The sequence below is a fragment of the Phyllostomus discolor genome, chromosome 15 (assembly GCF_004126475.2).
Source record: "Phyllostomus discolor isolate MPI-MPIP mPhyDis1 chromosome 15, mPhyDis1.pri.v3, whole genome shotgun sequence".
NCBI lineage: Eukaryota > Metazoa > Chordata > Mammalia > Chiroptera > Phyllostomidae > Phyllostomus > Phyllostomus discolor.
Window position 1 is genome coordinate 2,204,584 of NC_040917.2, and position 23,305 is coordinate 2,227,888.

At 43.6% G+C, this 23,305-nt stretch overlaps 1 gene segment (V, D, J or C); it reads right to left on the reverse strand.

Moving 5' to 3' along the window:
• Positions 1–18,718: 18,718 nt before the first annotated feature.
• Positions 18,719–19,271, reverse strand: LOC118498325. The segment is given in 2 exon segments: positions 18,719–19,086; positions 19,172–19,271. Coding segments are annotated over 2 exon segments (414 nt in total).
• Between the last annotated feature and the right edge of the window lie 4,034 nt (positions 19,272–23,305).

The window sequence follows — 23,305 nt, forward strand, 5'->3', positions numbered from 1 at the left end:
GCACTGAGAAAGTCCCCATTTCTACAGGGCCCTGGACCTGTGCTGCATTTAACTACCATGTGTCATTTCTGTGTGCCACCACCTCAATAAAGTCACTGCATATTTGTCTTTTATGCCGTGCATGTTATTATAATGTATCATCACATGTAGGACCTGCATCAAGCAAACATCCTTCTAACATTTATCATAATCTAATGACTCATATAAATGTCTATAGTTTCAGTAAATGGATGTCACAAACCTTCCCCCATGAAAGCAAATTACCATGGCTAATTGAACAAGATTGTGAAAAAAATCCTTTGATAAGATCATTCACTGTGGGTCCTGAGAGCCCCCTGCTGTTGGGCGCTCTGTGCAGCCCAGCCCTTCTGTCTCCAGCAGGGAGCTTTTTGTCGGTGCTCACACTGACTGCCCAACACAGTGTTTGTAGTGCAATAATACAAGGTGTGTCCTTGGTTTTGAGGCTGTTCATTTTCAGGTTCAGCATGTCAGTGGCATTGTCTCTGGAGATGGTGAGTCAGCCCTTCATAGAGTCTGCATAGTACTTCTGACCTCCAACATTCCATATAATCGCCATCTACTCCATCCCCTTCCTGGGAGCCTGGCAGACCCAGTGCATTTTGGAGTTACTGAAGGTGAATGCAGAGGCTACAGAGGAGAGCCTCAGAGACCCTCAGGCTGCACTAAGCCTCTCCCGGACTCCACCAGTTGCACCTCATACTGGACACTTGCCAACACAACTACATCAGGTCAGGAAACTATTATATGTCGACTGTTTCCCCCATATCCACTCACATACTCAGTGTCTCTCATTCTCCACAAATTACCCCTTAAAATAACAACAGGTAAAACCCAGCTGAGTCTAAACTCCATGGTGAGTGATCTGTGTTCTGTCCTGAGCAGGGACTGGGGACACCTGGGAATCCTGGGCTGTCATGCAGAGACTCTGGCTCTTGGTATCCACCACATTGTGGATGAGATATGAGAAATTCATATGGACTACCAAGTCCTGTGAAGGAAAAGGGGCAGCATGGCTTCTCTCTCAAGAGGAGAAAAGGCCTTGGCCCTTGACCTTACAGGCCTTTATTGTTTTTCTGGGCACATTACATGATGGTCCTCATTAACTATGTACAGGTTCACTTTAGGTGGTTGCCTTTCACATAAAACAAAGAAGATGATGCTGTGAATCACATCACAGAAGAAGGATGTTTGTGAATGCAAAGGACAAAGTGGTTCAACTGGTTACACTCATCCTTGGAAGGTTTAGTGTGGATTTTAGAAAGTCACAGTAAGTACTTGCTGTCTCAATTCATGGTGAGGGAGTTTTAGCAAAAACAAGTCTCATAGCAGTCTAGGTACAATGCAGGTCTAATTCCCCACAGGAGAACCTATCCATGGGTGGGGGTCCTGTGCATCAGACCTTGCTTTCCACTGGGAGCTGGGCCCATGCCATGCACAACAGTTTCCTGTATCCCCCCATTGTTTTTAGTTAGGACTGCCATAGATCCCACAAAGCTTGCTACTTGCTAGTCTCTCACATGACCCTGGGAAAATAATTTGCAAATGTGTCAAAGTAAACAGAATTATTATAATCCATAAGCAACCAGTGGTTCCAAAGCCCCCCATTCTCAGATTAGGCCCATTGATCACTGTCAGGCAGTAATGAACAAATAGATAACATTCAAATATCTCCAAGGGTTTATTTAGAGTCAGGGTCAGATACCTAAAGGGCCATAACATTTTGGGGTAACAAACTTATTTCAGGCTTGGACCCTTATCAATTAAATGGAGGGTATCAGCAAAGTAGGTTTCATAGGATTTCATGCATTCTTTCTTAGGCCTGATCTCACTGGGAAACCTACCCTTTCCAGCACAGGGCCACACACACCACCAGCATTGCTTCAGGCTTATGTTGAGCAGTGGAAGTAAGGCAGCCAAGAAATTAGGAGACTTCTTGCAGACAGAATGAGGACTCAGGCTATGTCAAAGCTCAGAGGCTAGGGTGGGTCCATCACTGCCTCCCCCCCCACCAAGTCCTTCCCTGATGGTCTCCTTGTGATTGTGCCTGTCTTAGGTTGTCCCTCCCTTGAGGAATCTTACCCATCATTGGCTAAATGATCATGCACTGGGGGCCAGGTAGGGTGAAATAAAGTGGGCAGAGGTGGTGCTCCTGCCAGGGAGATCAGTTTCATCTCTTCAGTGGCTTAGGGTCCCTAGGTCTCTCACAAAATCTTTGCCATGGGGGGGGAGGGTACAGCGTCTGAAACCAGGCAGAGCAGTTTGCAACATTTGATGTCCCCCTTTTTTGTTTGTGAATGCAATTGTAGTTGTTAATCCTGTAAAACCTACTGACTGTTCCCTGAGGTAATCTAAAAAAAAAACCAAAAAACAAAACTTCATATATATATATATATATATATATATATATATATCTATATCTATATCTATATCTATATATATATATATATATATATATATATATATATATATCTTGTAAAGCATAAATAAGGATTAAGACAAGCAGGCATCCAAGGGCTGCCATGACCCAAACTAATAAATTCAGTCCATTGAACCAGTGTTTAGGTTTCAGCCATTGTAGATTATTGTCAAGGGTCTGGATTTCTTTTTCATCACTAAGGCCTTTGCTCGAGCATTAAGAGTCTTGATGACCACCCATGTGGTGGGAACGCACCTAAAGAGAACATTATGAGGCACTGAGGGGTTGTTGTCCTCTGCAGGAGGCACTTAAGCTCCAGCCCCTGACATTGGTGCAGGCCCCATCGTCCTCTGTTGGCAGACCCAGGCCCGTGAGTGATGGTGTGGATTTCCATTTTCCTTCTGGTTGTTCAGGGTCAGCTGGGCCATCTGGTCTGTCAGTTGATCTATTTTTGGCTCCAGGTATCGGAGCTTGGCATCTATCCCGCTCATGATAAGGCTTTATACTCTTTTGGCTGGTAGCCAGACAGGACCTATAGGGATGGAAACACATGCATCCCCTCTTCCCAAAGTTAAGAGGTCTACAGGGCCCCACCAAGAGCCATCTCCCTGTGAATCTCTATTTAAAACCTGGGAATAAGATGACTTTGACTCTTTCTACTGAAAGTATTCCTCAATTGAAGTACAAAGTGATTCATCACAATTTAGAAAATTATATGTAAACATGGCTAACATAATCAAATTTGTGTGGGGAGGATTCATTACTCTCCCTTTTTCTGTTTTTAAGAAGATTTTTAAAAGTATGATGATCCTGTTCTACAATTGCCTGACCTGTTGGCTTGTAAGATATTCCTGCTTTATGTTGGATATTCCAACGCTGAAGGAAGACCTGAGTAGAATGGGCAAGGTATACAGGGCCATTATCAGTTTTAATTTGCTGAGGCTGTCCTAAATGACTAAAGGCCTCAAGCCAACGGGCTTGTACATTTTTAGCAGATTCTCCTGTTAAAGCAGATGCATGTAGGGCCCCAGAGTGAATATCAATAGAAATATGAATGTATTTGAAATTTCCAAAGGGAGTATTAATGAGTGACATATGTTTGCCAAATTATTTGAGAACCTAGTCCTTGAGGATTAACTCCTGTAGATGGGGGTGCCTTGCTAAGGGCTTGGCAATCAGGACATTCTTTAATAATTTGCTTAGCTTGGAAAGACAGCCCCCTGCTGTTTCTTCAAGCTGCAATGAGTTTAAACTGCAACTTCATTACCCTGTTGTTCTCAGGACCTGGTGGTTCTTAGGTTCAGAGTTTTCAAGGAAAGTGGGAAAGATGGGGATGCTCTGAAAAAATATGATTTAGACAAAAATGGTTATGTGCCAAGGGCCTTTTGTAACTTGATTGACTAACTGTTCCCTCTGGAAGAATATGCAGTTCTTTCCCAAGGAAATGATCAGTGTTTACAGGTGCTGAGTTAACAAGTGGAACTTAGTCTTCTGTGGAGAAGGGCTAATTCTCCCCAGGAGACAATACACCTATATTTATTATTATTATTATTATTATTATTATTATTATTATTATTTTTACAAATAAGGTCATGGCTCTGACACAAATGAGGAGGATTCTTAATATTTCTTTAAAACATTACAGCCCTCATCCCACTCGTAGCATGCTTTAGATCAACAAATTTATGAACACATTCATAACTTTCAGAAACAGTGTTTTTCTCTACTGGTAGATACATTTACTTTTTCTGTTGTTAATTCTTATTGATTACTGTATTCCTTGAGTGTTCTCAGAAGTGGTCTGTCTCATTATCTGGCACCCTTTTCTACTTTAGGGAGGCTGGAGAAGAGGGAGGGAGGGAGCTAAGCTCCTCACAGTTTGTGCCTGGACTAAAGCAGTCCTTGGGCCTCCATCAGGAAGATTCAGAGTGGTTAAAAGACACAGTTTCTCATTATTTTTCCTCCTGTGCTTTTTGTCTGTCTGATGGAAGTGAGATCTTATTCCTTTCTTCAAATAATCAATTTGAATTATTTCTGAGTAGAATCCTTATGATGTAACAACATTAGAGATCCTGTTCTATTTACCAGAGGCTTAGCAAAATATTTTGAGACTGAGCAGTTCTTTTCAAAACAAAAAATAAAGACAAAATTCCAGCAAACCAGTATTTTCTTTTTTTTTTATTTCAATCATTGTTCAAGTACAGTTTTCTCCCCCCTACTCCCGTTCCAATTAAATCCTCTGAAGGAGGGAGTGAGACACTAACCTTAGAATCTTATCCCACATTTGGCGTTATTTCGACTTCTGCCCAACTTTTCCCTAAATAACTAAGTCTAAAGATCCCTCCCTTATCAGGGAGACATTCAGCATCCCTGAAAAGCCGCTGAACTATCTTAAAACATGGCTCTTGTTCCTTAGAGGGCCTGTTCCCCATGGTTGAGGATTCGCAGAAACCTTTAAATATTTTTTAACAAATAAAAAACTTTTTTTTTCTGAAATCCCTCCCGCCATGAGTATGGCAATTATAAAACCAGTCTCAATTTTCTTTTTTCTCCACCTGCACCTTTAAATCCTTATGCAGGTGGATGGAGGGAAGAGTCAAAACTGAAGAGACTCCAAGAGACAGGTTGAAAGAAATAATTTGCTATGATGCTTATAAATTATCTTGTAACTAGTTGATGTTTTTAAAGCTGATTAAAAGGAAAATCTTTACTCTTTCTCCCAAGCCCAGGCCTAGTTGTGGGTAGTGCCATGGAGATCGTTTTATGAGTATTTTTACAATGTTGTGGCTAGCAAGCTTGAGGCTCTTAACTGCTTGACCCATGCCCATGAGATAGTACCAAACACTTGAGACAGGATGAAGGCTCCTGCTTACTAAGGAAGGTACAGTTGCAAAGCAGTTGCAAGAGAGGGTGACCTAGGAAGGAAACCTTTTTTCTTTGAAAGCCAACACACCCTGTGACCTAATGGAAAAACACTCGGTGTCATCCAACTTTGCCTGGGCTGATGCACACATACTCCTACTCCAACCAAGTTGGTGTGTTTCCCACAACAATGGCTCGTAGACCTGGGTCCCTGTTCCTGGGCACCAGCTGATGCAGACCCTGGCTCGTGGGGTCCACCACACTGTGGATGAGATATGAGAAATTCACATGGACTACCGAGTCCTGTGGAGGAAAAGGAACAGCATGGCTTCTCTCTCAAGAGGAGAAAAAATCTTTGGCCCTTGCTTTGCTAGTCTTTATTTCTTTTCTGGGCACATTATGTGATGGAGCTCATTAACTATGCACAGGTTCACTTCAGATGGTTACCTTTCACATAAATCAAAGGAGATGATGGTGTTAATCACATAAAACAAGAAGAATGTTTGTGAATACAAAGGACAAAGTGGTTCAACTGGTTACACTCATCCTTGGAAGGTTTAGCATGGATTTTAGGAAGGTACAATAAGCACTTGCTGTCTCAATTCATGGTGAGGGAGTTTTAGCAAAAGAAAGGCTCATAGTAGTCTAGGTACAATGCAGGTCTAAATCCCCACAGCAGAACCTATCCATGGGTGGGCGTCCTATGCATCAGACCTTGCTTTTCACTAGACCCATGCCATACAGAATGGTCTCCTATAGGGCTGGGATCCTGTCCCAGAGCTGCAGGGTCAGAGCTGGGCTGATTTTAATCAGAAGAGAGGCCCTATTTGCATGCCCCCCTGCTATTTTGGGAGCTGTGTGGTAGGACAGTGACATGTAGGACATGGTCTCAGAGTGTTACTTGTCCAAGGAAGTACATCTACTATGAATTACTCCCTAACCATGGCCAGTTTGTCTCAGTGGGTTGCAACATCCTCCTATAACTGAAAGGATACAGGCTCAGTTCCAGATCCAGGTGTTGTCCAGAAGCAACAAATCTCTCTCTCTCTCTCTCTCTCTCTCAGCAATTAAAATAATGTTCTTCTGGGAAGATAATAAAATAACAACATGAAAAATAAAAGAATTAGTGCCTTCTTTTGGTCCCATGTCCTCCTCAGTGACCCAACTGCTTCTTGAGATGGGCACAAGACCTAGTAGAATAAATTAGAGTAAATTGTCATAAGAAGAGGATTGCAAATAAAAGGTTTTCCTGGTTGATGTGGCTCAGTGGATTGAGTGCTGGCCTGAGAATCAAAGGGTGGCCAGTTTGATTCCCAGTGAAGATACACGCATGGGTTGCAGGCCAGGTCTCCTGTAGGAGGCACTAGAGGCAACCACACATTGATGTTTCGCTCTCCTTCTCCCTCCATCCTCCCTCTAAAATTAAATAAATAAAATATTTTAAAATGAAACATTCATTTGAAAGTCACCAGTGTTGAACACATCAAGAAAAGTCAGCACTCGCAATCACAGGGAGAATTAAAAGTGAAAGAAGTTCATGTTCAGGAGACAATAATTACTACTTGACGCCACTTTCTATGCAAAGTGATCAGAGTATGAGAAAAGAACAGAGTGTGACTGTAGATCACATGGACCCAGTGTTGGAGGAGGTGGGGCATAAGTATGAATCACTGGGAGAGAGAGGTGTGAACTCTTCAGAAAAGCAGAGAGTGCTCCAGAGTCATGTTCCTTCAGTGGAGTTTGCTGATGAATGTGTAGCTGCCTCATTAGATCATTTTTTTTTTTTTAGTCTCTAGACTCTTTGGCTGAAACATTGGGGACACATAATAAACTCAGTCATGATGAGTTTAGACCTGCTTAGGTGAAGACGGAGGTAAAGATTGTCAAGTATGTTTAAATTATGGAAATGTTATTATGGAAATCCTGGACCCAATCCCTAATATAACAGAAAATGAAAGAAATGTTAATCAGTATGAATAGCCCGTTTTTTCTTCTTACATTGATTAAATAATAAATAAAACTTTTAAATATCCTTCCTTCCTGGGGCTGGTGAGTATAACTTTAGTGTAAAGTGATCAACCATGGTAGTTCAGTCTTATTTTCACCACCATCATCTTTGATTCTGTGGACATGTGACATAGTTCTAATCAGAAAAGCAATAAACATATTTGCCACTGATTTATTTGAATCAAATTTCATAAGCTTTGTCTCCATCCTTTTTCATCCGTTTTCATGTGTGCACATGACATCCGGGTATGCTATCACCTCATACACAGGAGATGGGCATCACATGGGCATGAAGTCACATGCATGGGGATCAGCGCACAGAACTGGGAAGAGATCCTCCCAAGTGCATGCATGGTGGGATTAAGGAAGCCTGGAGCCAAAACTTCCTCAGCTTATTCTTTGTGCTGTGATTCCCCTCCTCCTGTAGCAAGTTCAAGTTGTCTCATGTCACTTAACTCAGAACTATCTTCATATAATAATCTCACCATTAATATATGAGATTGGCCAAAAAGTTTGTTTTCTTTTCTTATATTTTGCTGTAGTAGCATTTAGTTATTCTTAACTTTATTTGAAATGTTTTTTTTTTTTTTTTAGATTTTATTAACAACTGCCATCTCAGCATGTATTTTTAAAGTTATCAAAATTGGTGGGTTGTTTTTTGTGTTTACCCATTTAAATATTGAAGGAGTGAGAATATGCTAGCTAGTTTTTTAGCCTATTATGCTTTATTGTTTCAAGGAAGTGAAACCACAACTGAAACGCAAGAAAAAATTCTGTGTAGAAGCTTCTATTACTGATAGAATATGTCAGAACTGGCTTGTGAATTTTTATGCTGGGGGTTTCTCACAAGATGATGTTCCATGGTTGGATAGGCAGTTGATGTTCATAGTGACCCAATCGAGACATAAATTGAGAGCAATTAATGTTATACCATGTGGGAGATAACCAACATACACAAAAGGTCCAAATCAGTAATGCTATTGGTGAATTTTTTAATGTGTCTTTTATTTTACAGAAAAAAAAATGGGATTTTTTGATCAGCCCAACAGAATGTCAAATGGAATTGGAAAGGAAAAATAATAAGAGGATTACCCATAGTTCCAGGGAGCTAAAGCAAGGTTGTGAGGTGAAGTGCAACATTCAGGAGACATGGCTGAATTCAGGACTGTGCCCACACATTTCATCTTTATTGGAAATATTCAGAACATCCTATAGTTTTTTTAGAGGCTCCTATTGAGAATATTGACTTAGTATTATTTGATGGGAGTTCATACCTCAGCAAGGAAACCAAAAGCTATTAACTAGGACTTACTATAAAAATCTGAATTTCTGAAGGACGTTTCCTGTTCTTACCAGAGATTTTAACTATGCACATGATAAATGTCCCATGTCATCTTCATGTGTGTTTTTGAATTGAGCCAGGAAATCTGCTCCAAGCTATGTAGGTCCCTCTGCCTGTGTGTGGTGTCACCTATGCTTGGTTCTGTGAGCATGTTGCCAAGTCTATGACCATCACCACTGAGGATACATTCCCTCTGAAGTTGGGTCCATACACCTCTGCTGCCCACTCTTCAGCATGCACATGTTGGCTGGCTTGGACACTGGCTGTGTGAGGCTGGACTGATATGTCCAGAAGAGGATCTGGTCAGATTCAGTGGACGTGGGTCAGAGTTATGATGATTCATTGCAATTGAGCAAAAGAGTATTTGAAAGAGACTCTGACTTTTGTTCATGGGAAAATATTTTTCTTCTTTTCAGCAGACATTTCTAACTCAGAGACTTCAAAGGCGAGTGCAGAGTCTAGAGTCCAGATAGGTTCCTTGAGAGAAACAGTTACAGGAAGAGGAAACCAGAGAGGAAACCAGCCCAAACCTCCAACTGTACCTGTTTCTTTGATGGTCCTTGTGTTCAGAGACACTGAGCACCTCCCAGTGGTCACAGCCTTGTTTTGTCCAAGAGGCCACATCTGGTAAGAGTGAGCATGTGGACCATTGCCCTTTCCACTGGCCACAATGTCCCCCAGACAATAATCCAGAGAAGAAGAGTGGGGCATGCACAGTGAGGTTGTAAGACTCCTTTTCTGTGGCGAGAGTATGAATGGGTGTCTGTATCTAGTGTTACCCACACTCCAGGGATGTATACACCTACAGATTCAGAGTCCTTAGTACAATGGAGATGTGTACACCTAACTTGATGCATAGTCCTAGATTACCCGACATTAGTCAGGTTCAACCTGAGGTGTCACATATACCTGCTGCTACAGTGTGTGTTGGGCCCAGGGCAGCTATGGTGGATACATACAATCCCTGTCCTCTGCCCTCTGTTGTCAGGTGCACTTCCGGTCCTCCTCATGGCTTCAGGGGCTAAACTCACTGAGGACACCAAGTATCCTTCCTCCTAATGCAGCCATAGATCCCATAACGTGCCCATTTGGCTCCAGGATGGAATCCCACCTGCAAGACACAGACTAAACACCTAGCTCTGTGTGTATTGCTGGCACATGCACATCCCCTAAACAAGTTAAAGGGGATCAAAAAAGATCAGGCCCACTTGGAACTCCAATCTGACCAGTCCCTCCCAGGCTCTAAAGGGCCGAATGGTCCCCTCATACATGTGTGCACTCTAACCAGGATGGTGGCACCACATATCCATTCAAAGTAGTGGTCATTTATTTGAAAGACTGCAGGACTAGGTCGGATTGGGCCTAGCATTTCAGCAGGTGGGTGTGGGGTGCTGCCTGTGCACATGAGGTAGACAAACTCATCTCGTTCCTCAAGCCATGCAGATGAGACTCACAGTGGTTCTCTGCCCACAGTCCTAGGAGAGAGTAAAGTGTCCCTGAAAGTCACTACTGAATGTACCAGGCAGATCACTCCTCGAGCCTGGAACTACCACATGGCCCCTCTAGCTGTCACATGTCCTGGTCTTGCAGCAATGGCTCTGCTCCTTCCCTGGGATGCTGCTATCAGAGTTACCTTGGTGAACAGAATCCCTACAATTTCCCACCACCAGGTGCTACATGGTCTCCCAATTACATATCTGTTTCTGTGGACTGGAGACCCCTGCATAGACTGAGATCCCATGATCCCAGAAGGAGGGAGCTCCCTGCTGCCATATCCCCTTGGAATGACCAGTCACAGTACCTCTGGTGGGGGGGGCTCACCCTCTCCTTGTCTCCTCACATCTTCTTCCCTGCTCCTCTTTATAAAGTTTCAGAGCAGATACACTTCAACTGGTTTTCAAGTTGACTGCTCTGGTCTGAGCATGTGCATGGACCTTCAAGCCTTCTTTCTTTATTTTTTTTAAGATCGTATTTATTTATTTTTTAGAGAGGAAAGGGGGAGAGAGAGAGAGAGAGAGAGAGAGAGAGAGAGAGAGAGAGAGAGAGAGATCAATTTGAGGTTGCTGGGGGTCATGGCCTGCAACCCAGGTATGTGCCCTGACTGGGAATGGAACCCGCAATGCTTTGGTTCACAGCCTGAGCTCAATCCACTGACCTACACCAGCCAGGGAACCTTCAAGCTTTCTTATTGGCTAATGTGTCTCTAACATAATATCCAATCTTTTAACAAAGGTGGACTTTGTGTTTAATTTTATTCTACCACTTGGAGGGACCAGAGCCCATGAAACAGTAACATCCTGTGGGTGGTAATTCTGTCCTATGTAACTGACCTTGTGTTGAATGTTTATGAAACAGAATTTAGTATCTCATCTGTCTGCTCCACTACCAGGGATGTGGGTCTTCTAAGAAGAGAAAACAAAGGAAGACAGAGCTCTGAGCCTGTGGGAGGTGAGGGAACCCACAAACCCTGGAAGGAAATGACATCTCACCATGCTTTCCTGTTCTGCAGAGGTGGGACTCAGCCAACATGCACCCAGGTTGTTCTACAGGAGGCCCCTGGGCTGTGTCTCTGTGCCATCGCTGCACAGTATCATGTGGCTGTGTGTGCAAGGCACATGCTGGTGTTTGTTAGAATCACCTAGTTATTGTGGGTGTCCTTGGAGATTTTGAGTGTGCTCTTCAGAGATGAGTTGTGATACTTATCATTGTCACACCAAACATCTGAGGGCCACTCATGTGCCCTCCCAGTAGGAAGACAGATTCAGATAACACCTGTGCCAGTAGTGCTCACTGAGAACACAGAGAAGGAGCAAGTCAGCGAGAGGGTCTGGGAGAGTCTCATCATCCCAGGACCAGATCCCTGCTGGGTGAACTGAGTCAGAACCCCTGTGGAGAAAGGACAAGAACAGGTGAAGCTACATGAGGACAAGAGCAGGAGCCTTTTTATCCCTGAGTACATCCCTGACTGGAGCACTTACAGGAAGGGATGGTCATCAGGAGGAAAATGGACCACAGTGTGTCTATGGGGGGGGGAAGGAGTCACTGACCCAACCCAGTACCCAGCTTTACAATCAAGGGGGTGTGGGGCTGGGTGAGATTTTCAGTTACTCCCATGGTCTTGACCCCTACAGGGACTCAGGGCTGTGCAGTAGGGGAGCACGTCTGTGCTGGAGGAGCAGCAAGATCTGAATCATGGGGTCCAGGTCTGGTCTTCCTGGGCACAGATGCACCTTTGACAGCAATGAGAAGTGAAAGCCAGGTGGGTGCATATCCCAAGGTTTGGACCCTGAGGATGGACTCACAGGCGAGAGATCCTCACAAGGTTCTGCAGGGACAGGAGTGAGCTGGATTTCATGAGTCTGGGGGACATTTGTATGTCTTTCCCCTGTGTATTTTCTGAGCTGACAGGCATATCTCCTCTGCCCCTGCCTTGGTTTCCAGGTATTAGGGGAAGAGAGAGGGGGAGGATATCGTGGCCTGGACCCACAGGCACTCTGCAGATCTGAATATCCTGGTCATTTTTCTATGAAGAGTGGTAGACACACTACACCAGGATGGACAGGGGTATATTTAAGGTTCCCTGTATTCCCAGACAGTCAGCCTTGCTTCCCTGAGACAAGGCTGATTCTCTGGCATACAGCAGTCATTCCTAGCATGTTTGAAGTGGTGGCAGGGCCAACCCCACTGCTTTCTTGCCCACAGGTGAGTCTCTGCAAGAACACCCTGAGCCTGAGGACTCCCACCTTTGGGGGGAAACTGAGACATAAACCCTCCTCAGTTCTGTGTGCACAGACTTCCACTGCCAGCTCCTCTGAATACATGTAAGAGGTGCCTGTCTCCCAGTCTGGTGTCCACACTCACACATCCTGGTGCCTGTTGTGTGACACACTAAGGACTTTGAAACTCTGAGGCGGGTCCACTTCATGACTACTATCAGTGGAGCTGCAGTGTGAATGTTGAGCACAGGGGGCAGACTCACCATCTACAACGGAAGTCCCCTGCCCATTGCCAAGCTCCTTAATACAGCCCCTGGGAGCTGTCCTGCCAAGACTGAGGGTCACTCACTTGCAGAGCAGTGCCTGCGGTCATGTAGGTGAGTGAAGTGGAGAGAACAGCACAGCTATGCCCTTCTCATGATGAGACATGGCAGACTTGGCCTCACTGTTTGTGCTTCTGTCTGAAAAGTAGATTCAGGATTGAGTGGCAACTTGATATGTGAACTCTGTAAAAAGGATGCCAGTTCTGTTAGTTCTAACACTAATATTTATATCATTACCCACATTGAAGGCAGGGAATTTCTCTATAATGCCTCACTTCTGGTTAGATGAGGAACACCTGCTCCGAGCCTGACATGTCACACCTGGGACAGGTCACCAAGTAGCACCACAGTGTCCTCTTTACCACACTGAATGATTTAGATCCATTTGCTTTATTTCATTTTTAATTATTTATTATTGTTGAATTACAGTTGTCTGCATTTACCCCTCACCTGTCCCCTAATCCCAGCAAAACCCACCTTGCGCCCTTCCTTTCACTCCCCTTGGTTTTTTTTTTGTTTTGTTTTGTTTTTTTGTTTTTTTTTTCTGTGTGTCCTTTATAGCTTTTCCTGAAAATCCTTGCCCCCTACTATCCCCTCCCATCTCCCTTCTGGTTACTGCCATATTGTTCTTAATTTCAATGCCTCTCATTGTATTCTTCTTGCTTTTTTCTTTTGTTGATTAGGTTCCAGTTAAAGGTGAGATCATCTGGTAATTTTCCCTCACCTCCTGGTTTATTTCACTTAGTATAATGCTCTTAAAACAAATATATTTAAAACAAGTATCCATTTATTTTAAATCCATAGGACACTCTGATCCTCTGCTTTGCACGAACAAAGTCTTGAATGCAAAATAATGCTGCCTGGGTTTTCAATAATGTTTGTTGGATGAATTAAGTAATAAACTCTACCTGCCTGAATGTAGGTTATTGAAATTTCACCAGAAATTGGAGGAAGCATCTTAAGAAGAAAAATATGAGCTCTTTGTTTAGAGCCCAAAAATGTGGGCTGACCTATTACAGGCCAGTAGAGGGAAAGAGACTCTGACACCCAGAACCAGGCAACCCCTCATTCATCAGGTGGTCTCTGGCCCCTTAGTTTGAACTGATGTACACAGGTCAGTCCTGGCAGTAAGGAGACTATGAGCCTGGATGGAAGTTGGTGCACATTGTTGCTCATTGAGAAGACATTATAACTGGTATGCATATGTTGATGTGGGTTTAGAAGGGCTACTCATGTATGCTTATACCTGGGAAAGAAAATATTAGTTCTATTGGGGAAAAAAAGTCTGTGACATTGTAGATATTAATAACCTCTTTGGAGAGACAGCAGATCTGATCACACTGACATTGCATAGACCCTTTTTGGTCATATGAGAAAATAAATAAAGATAGAAATGAGATGCCTTTCAAGGTTACCAGTAAGGGACACACCCAAAGAAATACACCTTCATGATGACAGGGAGAATTAGAGGTGTAGGAGGTTTGTGTTGAGGAAATGGAAATGTTTCATCTGACCCTATACCCGCTACAAAGTGATCTAAGAATGAACTAAGCACAGAGTGTGACCCTAGAGCACATGGACCTTGTTTTAGAGGAGGTGGAGTGTCTGTGACGATCACTTGGATACAGAAGTGTGAAGCCTACAGAGAAGCAGACAGTAGTTCCAGGTCCTATCTCTTCAGTGGAATTTGTTGCAAAATGTGGAAGAGCTTCACCATCTCATTTCTCTTTTATTATCACTGGGGTATCCAATCTGTGGCCTGTGGTCCTCATTCATTCCAGTGGGGCTATGAGTATGGTCCAACACAAAACCATGAATTCACTCAGTACATTATGATATCTTCACCATGGCTCATGTGCCTCAGTGGACTGAATGCTGGCCTGAGAATTAAAGTGTCACAGGTTCAATTCCCAGTCAGGGCACATGACAGGGTTGTAGGCCAGGATTTCCTCCCCAGGAGGAGGCAAGCAAGAGGTAGTCACATATTGATTTTTCCTTCCCTCTTTTTTCCTTCCCTTCCCTTTCTTTTCCTTTCCTGCCCTAAAAATAAATAAATTATTTAAAACAAAACACTATGATTTTATTCAAAATTGTATGTTGCAAAGTATTTAATATGTGGACCAGGAAAATTCTAATTCCAGTTTGGCCATGATATGCTAAAATACTGGGCATCCCTGCAGCTAGACAATATGGTAAAACCAGGTTAAACATTGGAGACTCAAGAAACACAGTCATGACTAGATTTGCTTAGGTAACAATGTAGCTGGAGAATGGGGAGTGCATGATTAAAGTGCAGAAACTTGGTTATGGAAATTATTAATGCAAATCACTCCATGAAATGAAAGATATATGCTCTGGCTGGTGTCCTCCATGGGCTGAGAGTCAGTCTGTGAACTGAGAAGCCACAGGTTCCATTCCGAGTCAGAGCAAATGTCTGGGTTGTGGGCCAGGTCCTCAACAAGGGGCACACAAGAGGCAATCACACATCGATGTTTCTCCCCCTTTTTCTCACTCCCTTCCTTCTGCTCTATAAATACATACATACATACATACATACATATATACATATATTTAAGAGATAACATATAAAAAACTTATTGGCATGAAGAACATTATTTTTATTTATCTATTGGTTACAGAATAAATAAATCATGTATATACCCTGTCATTACTTAAGCTGGTGACTGTTACTCTATGTAAACTCCTTGGCATATCAGCCTCATCCTCATCATCATGATCTGTGTCCATGTGCACCTGTGCTGTAGCTGTAATCAGGGAGCAGGGCAGGGCTTATGTCTGGGCCCCCATGTTCAGTAATAATAAATTTGAGAAGAATCACCTCTTCTCTCTCACAGTCCCGATTCATGTCTATATAGAATATTTGTTGGGCTGCCACCATGTCCATACATGGTGGACATCCACTGAACTTGAACCCGCTGCCCAGTGTGTCAATATGCAAATAGGAAAAGGAACTCCGTCCATGGGGATACATTAATATAAATGGTAGATGAACCCCTTCTGAGCTCATGTACATTCAGGATTGTCATTTTCTTATGTTGGAATTTTCCTCAGTGTTTAATCACTTCTATTTGTTTTCCTTTTTATGAAATAGTCATGCATAATACATGGGGTCACTCAGATAAGAAACCACTGGTTTGAAAATTTACCCATGTGCCAGGTTCCAGGGGAGGCCCACACACCTGTGTGGTGCATCTCAGACAGGCAGGTGTCATGACTACATTCCACGGTTGGGCTCACAATTGTTTAGTCTCCATCAGGAGAATTTCAGTACAAACCTTCAATTCATTAGAGAGAAATTCATGGAGAACCTGAACCTGATACTATTTGTTGATGGGTCCCACATCAGTATTAAACCTGGAGGCTGTTAACCAGAATAGAGTAAAATCATGGAACTTTCTGTCTGATGTAAAATCAGCCCAGGAATTGGAAGGCACTGCATTTCCTAGGACTTGGCCATCAGGATGAGACCAGAAAAGAAACAGAAGTTTGGGGAGTGGTGTATCATGAGACTCCCTGGAAAAATGTGGCTCTTCATATCTCCAGGATACCTCCTCATATGGACAACGTGAGGAAGCCTGCAAGTGCTCATCCATCCTGGAGACTGGAATAACATGACGGTAGAAATCAATGCAAAACATATTGCACAGAAGCTAAGCAAATGCTCTAAGAACTCATTATGACAAACAAGCAGCCTTAACCTGGGTTACTAGCCCATCTGAACCCTCAAAGGATTAATCTACAGAGAAAACCAAAGCACTTGCTGTGACATGTCTATGTTTAGTGTATGATTTTAAGTAAAAAAAAAAAAAAAAAAGGAAACTTTATAGATGCCTACATCACTCAGATATGTGAATACTCAAAACAGCTTCTTGGTGGAATCAGATAATTTCAAAAGACTCGTGTTAAATTCCCCCTGCAAATTGCATACATGGCACAGACACACTGGTGTCGTCTTCAGTCAACACGGGTGTGGGAACTTGCAGACATAGCAGAGGTTGTTTCCTTCTTCTGTGTTACAGAAACAGCAAATCCTGGTCCATCAGTGAAGGCGAGACCTTGAGTCCTCAAGGGTCCTGTCAATGATTAGGATGGTTTCATCCAACTACACTCTCCATGGCTTGTGAACATGTTGTGTTTATCGTGTGTGTGTTTCCGTGATGCCTGGAGCTAATTCTCTGACAGAAACCTGTGGCCCATTCAGGTGACAGAAGCTTATTGCGTTTGCATTTTTCCCACTTACACGTGCAGTGGCAGAGGTGCTCACTGTATAGATTTGCCACAAACCTGTGCTGTGTTTTGTGGCCAGAACACACACACCTGAAGGTCACCACCATCCACAATCACTTCAAAGAATGAAAAATGACATTTTTACATAAAATATTTGCATGTTCATTTTCTTTGAACTGCTGTATCCAAAGTTCCTCCCACTCTCACTGGTGGCCCATCTTCTTCCCCCCAATTCACACCAGTTGTCCTCTGGGCATGTGCATGGAGAGAATCATACATTCAGTGGCTTTCACTCACAACTGGCCTCTGCCCTACTGCATTCAGACAGTACAGGACAGTGAAAACGGTCCATCCTGTATGCCCGTTCATGCCATCCACAGATTAATGATGACTTTCTGCTCCCTCTTGCTAACAGGCTGTGTGGTTTTAAATCAGTGAGTTCTATGTATTGCAGTGAACATTGGAGGAAACTTTCTCTTGAACCTCATTGGAAAGTATTTTATCCAGTGTTTCAACAGCAAATGCAGCAGTGAAACTCCATGAAATTCATCTTCGGGTTTAATTTTACACGCAAAGAATCTCACACAATTCTATTCAATTGGAAGGTTAGTTTATTAGGGCTCCTTAAACTCACAATCTTCATAGATTTCGGTGAAGCCTGTCATCTTTGGAAGCATATATCTGAGCCAAGGCCTTCCAAAATCTGATGACGTTGGATGGGGAAAGATCCCCCCAAAGACCTTGGACCAAGACCCTGATCTATCTCTATCAGCATGATCATCACCATCAACATCATCAATCATCTTCATTTTCATTTGCTTACTTATAATAATCCTTTTCATTTTCTACTGACATTGTGGTTGTCCACACACAATGACCATTTTTCTCATTGTTGTTCATCTTTTATAGTTGATGAGCGAAATGGGTAGTCAGACTTGATTCTATTTTATGTGTGAATGCTGGCAACTGATGAGTCATTCCTGCCCCTTCCCCATCTGTTCGCGTAGGAAATATGCTAGGAAAGCCTGGGAACCCCTTTAGATGTCACTGGAAGATTGAAACCACGCAATGCCAATAAGCAGAACCCCCCCTGTTACCACCTTCTCAACAGAATAAAAACCTGAATCAGTCCCTTTTCATGGCTCTATCACACCACGTCCAACTTACTGAGGGCCTTCCAACCCTCGCAAATATTTGACAAATGTCCATGATAAACCTTCTATGTCCCTTTGGTGTGTGTGTGCTAGTCTCCAGGAAGGGCATCCACAAAAAGATGCTGTGGGTCCCTGTGTCCTGTGTGCTGTCACCTATGCTGGGTGCTGTGAGCATGATGCCAAGTCAGTGAGCATCACCCCCAGGGGTGTTTCACTTTCTGGCATTTGTTTCATTTGCCTCTGATCCCACTGCCAAGCATGAATGTGTCCTGGTGCTGGCCAGCTTGGGTACTGAGCTTTGAGGGGTTGGGAAAAGCTGTTGGGTTCAACAGAGGCTCTGGGTAGATTGAGCAGACATGGGTCAGAAGGTTTAATGATTCATTGAAACTAGGCCAAGGCTGTCTGAAAGAGACTCTGCCTTTGGTCCATGTGGGAATATTGTGTCTCTTTACAACAGACTTGTCGAACTCAGAGACTTCAGAGTGAGTTCAGAATAAGGAATCCAGAGAGATGTACTGAGGGAAACTGTTACAGGAAAAGGAAACCACACAGGAAACCAGCAGAGAACTCCTAGTGAACATGCTTATGAGAAGATCCTTGTGTTCAGGGACTTTGAACTCCCCCTGGTGTTACCAGCCCCTCCTGCAGGGAGGTTTGTGTCTGGGCTGATCCTTTGTCCCCATCACTGTGGCTGTAGTACAGTAATACACAGCCGTGTCCTCAATTCTCAGGCTGCTCAGCTCCATGTAGGCTGTGCTCATGGACTTGTCTGCCGTCATGGTGACTCTGCCCTGGAACTTCTGTGCATAGTCTGTGCCACCATTGTTAGGGTTAACTCTTCCCATCCACTCAAGCCCTTGTCCTGGGGCCTGTCGCACCCAGTGCATATAGTACTCTGTGAAAGTGTATCCAGAAGCCTTGCAGGAGACCTTCACTGAGGCCCCAGGCTTCCTCACCTCAGCCCCAGACTGGACCAGTTGTATTTGTGCGTGAACACCTGTAGAGAGAAGGCAAGAGTGGTTGAAAATTCCCCTTGCCTCTTCCTGACCCCTTCTCAACCCAAGGACTGGGAAGTCCTTTACCTGTAGCCACTGCCACCAGGAAGAGTGCTCTCCAGCTCCAGTCCATGATGCAGGGCTATGCAGTCAGGGCTTCTGTAGGGGAGGGTGTGGCTGTGGGTGATGCCCTCAGGGCACAGATAGACTCACATTTAACCTAGTCTACCTCTTCTCATTTGCATAGTCATGAGGCAGAGGGTTTCACAGCTGAAGTCTTGACCCCACATAACAGAAGGGAGAGGGTGCAAGGACCATGATCAGTGGGAGTCTGAGGCTACATGTCTAGTCAGTGTTATAGGATATGTGCCCCCTGCCAGGTCCCTGACTCTGTGCCAACATAGCTTCCCACACAGAGGAAGAAGCCAACACAGGACATGCTCCACATTTTGAGCCCACCTTTGAGTGACATAGAGAGCACCTGGATCTGTTCTGGACTAATTACCTGAATGTCTTATTACTGGATCAGTGTGTCTCTAAATGCTGCACCTAGTGAATTAATACAACCATCTTTGTCCCCAGGTCCTCACAATTCAAACATAAAGAAGGCCTAGAAATAACCTTTTACTCTCATTCTCATGTGTTATTGAGGTTGGTAAATTCTCTGATAAGGTAGGATATTTACAGTCAACTCGTCTCTAACTCTTGTTTTAGATGATTTCATGAAAAGAGAAAGACCCAGGGCCTCACGGTCAATCCCTCCCCAGCCCCTCTGCACTTGTTTCTGGGCAGCAGCCCTGAGCTTGTGGCACCCACATGCCCCCTCCTGCCCATCCCATGCCCTGCAAGGGAGGGTCCTTTCTGGGTGCACAGTGAATGGACCTCTCAGGACCTCTGGTCTAGAACTGAAGACAGTACCCCAACTTCAGGATGCTCCACAGGGACACCATGCGTTCTTACACCTCTAGGCACAGAAAACTGGCCTTCCTAAACCCCAGTGACTTAGCAGGGAGCCATCAAACCTTGGGACTATGAAGCCTGAGGGAGCCCCTTCCCTGGGGCTGGAAGATGCCCTGAGTCAACCAATACCACAGAGCCCTGGAGTTCTTGGGAAGTTTGGGGTTCTCTAATGTCCTCTGGTTCCTCTGACTGAAGGTCCCATATGAGTATCCCTATATGAGGCCCTCACCCTACTGTCCAACTACTGCTCAATAAATCACATACGCAATTATTTTTCTGCTGGTGCCCACTATCCTACATGCACGTGTCTTACTGCTGGCTAGCTTGGACCCACTTCAGGGGGAAGTGCACTCTCATCCCATCTATCTCACCAGCATCTTATGAAAGAGCAAGTATGTGATGCTTTTGGATACTCATTCATTTTTAAAAAGAGTCACAATGGATTTCTATTTGCTCAGATACTTTCCGAGACAATACAATTACCAAATATGTATCAATGTGATTTTATATGCGAATAATGTCTACTTTGGTGTAAAGACTTAAAATATAGAGCAAGACAGTTTCAATGAAATATTTTCTTTATTTATAACATTATTTTTATCTGAGTTGCTAAATCCAAAGCACAAGTGAGAGACTCACATTTTTTGCTTGTTTGTTTGTTTGTTTTAATTTTTGGAAGATTTTCATTGTGTCAACAGCTCCCTGTGAAAACTCTAATTGTATGCATGCCCATGACATATTGCAGTGACCCTAAACTAAATGCATGGCAAATAATATTGTTATTGCATGAAAAAATATTTCAAATAACAATAGTAATTATGCACATATACCATGGAAGATTTTTCATATCTTGAAATGATTACAAACATGTTTTAACTGACCTGTTTTCTCAGTGTCATTTTGCCAGTGATGTTAGGGTTCATAGGGAGGGAAATGAAGAGAATTCCTAGTACAGATTTGCTCAAAGGAAAAGGAACTTTGACCCTGACAGGAATCCCCACTCACAATCTTCCTTGGCCCTGCTTCTGGAGATGGTCATAGTTCTCCAAGGGTTCGGCAGTCTCCCACACAACATATACCATTATTAATGTACAGTAAACACTTTCTTCCATCATACATGTGATTTACAAATATAATATCCCTGTCTATTCTTGTCATTTATTTCCCTTAGTAGAATCTTTGATAGGAGAAATGTGTTTTTTTTTTTTTTTTTCCTGTTAATGGATTTCTTTTTGTTACATTTTTAACAATGTGTCCTGTTTTGGTGTTTTATTTAAAATCTTACAGAGTTTGTAATTTCCATTGCCCATGGGATAGCAAACCCTGATGTGGACAGAACATTTCTGAAAACTGATGAAGCAATGGTAGTTGGAATCCTTAATATGATTGAAAATAGGGTTCCTGTGGCAGCGTGTCCAGGAGAGCAATATTCCACAGCATGAAGCCCTGATTCATGTCAAAATTTGATTCACTTTATTGGAATTTACATTGTGAATCTCCCTACAGTATGCAGCAGAGAAATCTAGAATATCCCTTGAGAAAATATATCACGTAAGTGCCAGGCAGTTAATGGATAAACTACCCAGGATGGGATGGAGACCCTAAGAAGAAATGACAAGGACACAGTCTGAGATCTTCCTTCATGAGGATGCACGTGGCCAGGTGATGTGTGGGTCACTGGCCAGCAGTGATCACTGAACGCTGGGGATGGCTCGTCGAAATGGGAGAAAAAACATACACAGAGACAGACCAGTTTATGTGGAGAAGTAGGGACGGAACAGCCAGCCCCTCTAGTGGGGAGGGTGCCAATTAACCATCCAAACCAGCTTTTATTTGGGTTCGTTTTGCCTAAGAATTCAGGTAAAGCACATTACTCATTGCGAGGAAGTAAGGATCAAAGGATAGGTAACAAGGAACTCTGAGGGTCTATTTTGAATCAGGGTCAAAGAGCTGTAGGACTTTAAGGAACACACTAACTTCCTCCTTGGACCCTTCTCATTCAACTGAGAGCATTCTAAACAAACAGGGTTTCACAGGAATTTACATGTTCTTTCTTAGGCCTGATCACCTGGGGAATCCGCCCTTTCCAGCACAGGGCTGCACCACCCTGTCATTGTTTCAGGCTTAGGTGGAGCAAGGGCATTAAGGCAGCCAAGAGATTAAGAGATTTTCTTGCAGAGCAGGAGGACTCGGGCTTTGTCAAAGCCAAAGGGCAAGAGTCCAGCGCCCCCTTATGCCATAGCCCCCAAAGTCCTTCTTTAGTGGGCCTCCCAGGTGATCGTACCTGTCTTAGGTCATTCTCCCCTTGGGGAATCTTACCCATCATTGGCTAACTGACCAAGCATTGGGGCCAGGCAGGGTGAGGTATAAAGGAGCAGAAGTGGCACTCCTGTCAGGGAAATAAGCTTGACTCCTTGTTGACTTAGAGTTCCAAGGTCATTCCCTTAGCCTTAGCCTAGGCGGGGTTACAGCTTCTGATACCAGGCAGGACGATTCCAAACAGCCAGGCAGGGCCAAAGTTGAAGTGAGACTGAGAGATTCATAAAAAGATTAACTGGAGCTGACACCCTGGTGTGTGAACAGCTCAGTGACATTCTTTTCTAAACCTCTGTGTGCAGAGCTAATGTTGGAAAGAGGGACAGAGAAAGGACCTAGTGAGTGTAAAGACCTGGAGTGGATTGCACTCTCAGTGTGTCTGGGAGAAGGAATGGAGGGGTACCTCTGGATGGGCAGTGGGTATTCAACCTTGTTCTCTGGTCCAGAAGGTCATACACCCAACTGCTCTGCAGATGTTTGGGAACAGGGTTGTGGAGGTTACCCTGACCCCCTGTGGTTACTCTGAACCACAGAGGCAGCAAGACTCCTGTACTTAAATAGCTTCCTCTCCATACATCTGAGACCTGGGGCAGGAAGAGCTCAATGCAGAGGCAGGACTTTACTCTCTGACGAAGAGAGGAGCACACAGACATGAACAATGAACCTGTTTTGCATCATTTCAGTGTCCTTATTTGTGACACGCGTGGGGACATATCTGGGTGACTTGGCATTTGCAAATTATGTGGTTTGATTTTAAGTGGAAACATAAATCAAATGACAGTTCACATATTTTGAGTGATTGGAAATAAGACAAATTAAAAATGTGACTGTTTTGACTCTAAGATTTTAAGATAAAAATTGGTATCTGTGGAGATTTGTTTACTGTCAAATGGGAATGAGTTCAGTCTCCCTGACCCTTCCTGATTTTACTCCTTACCATCACTC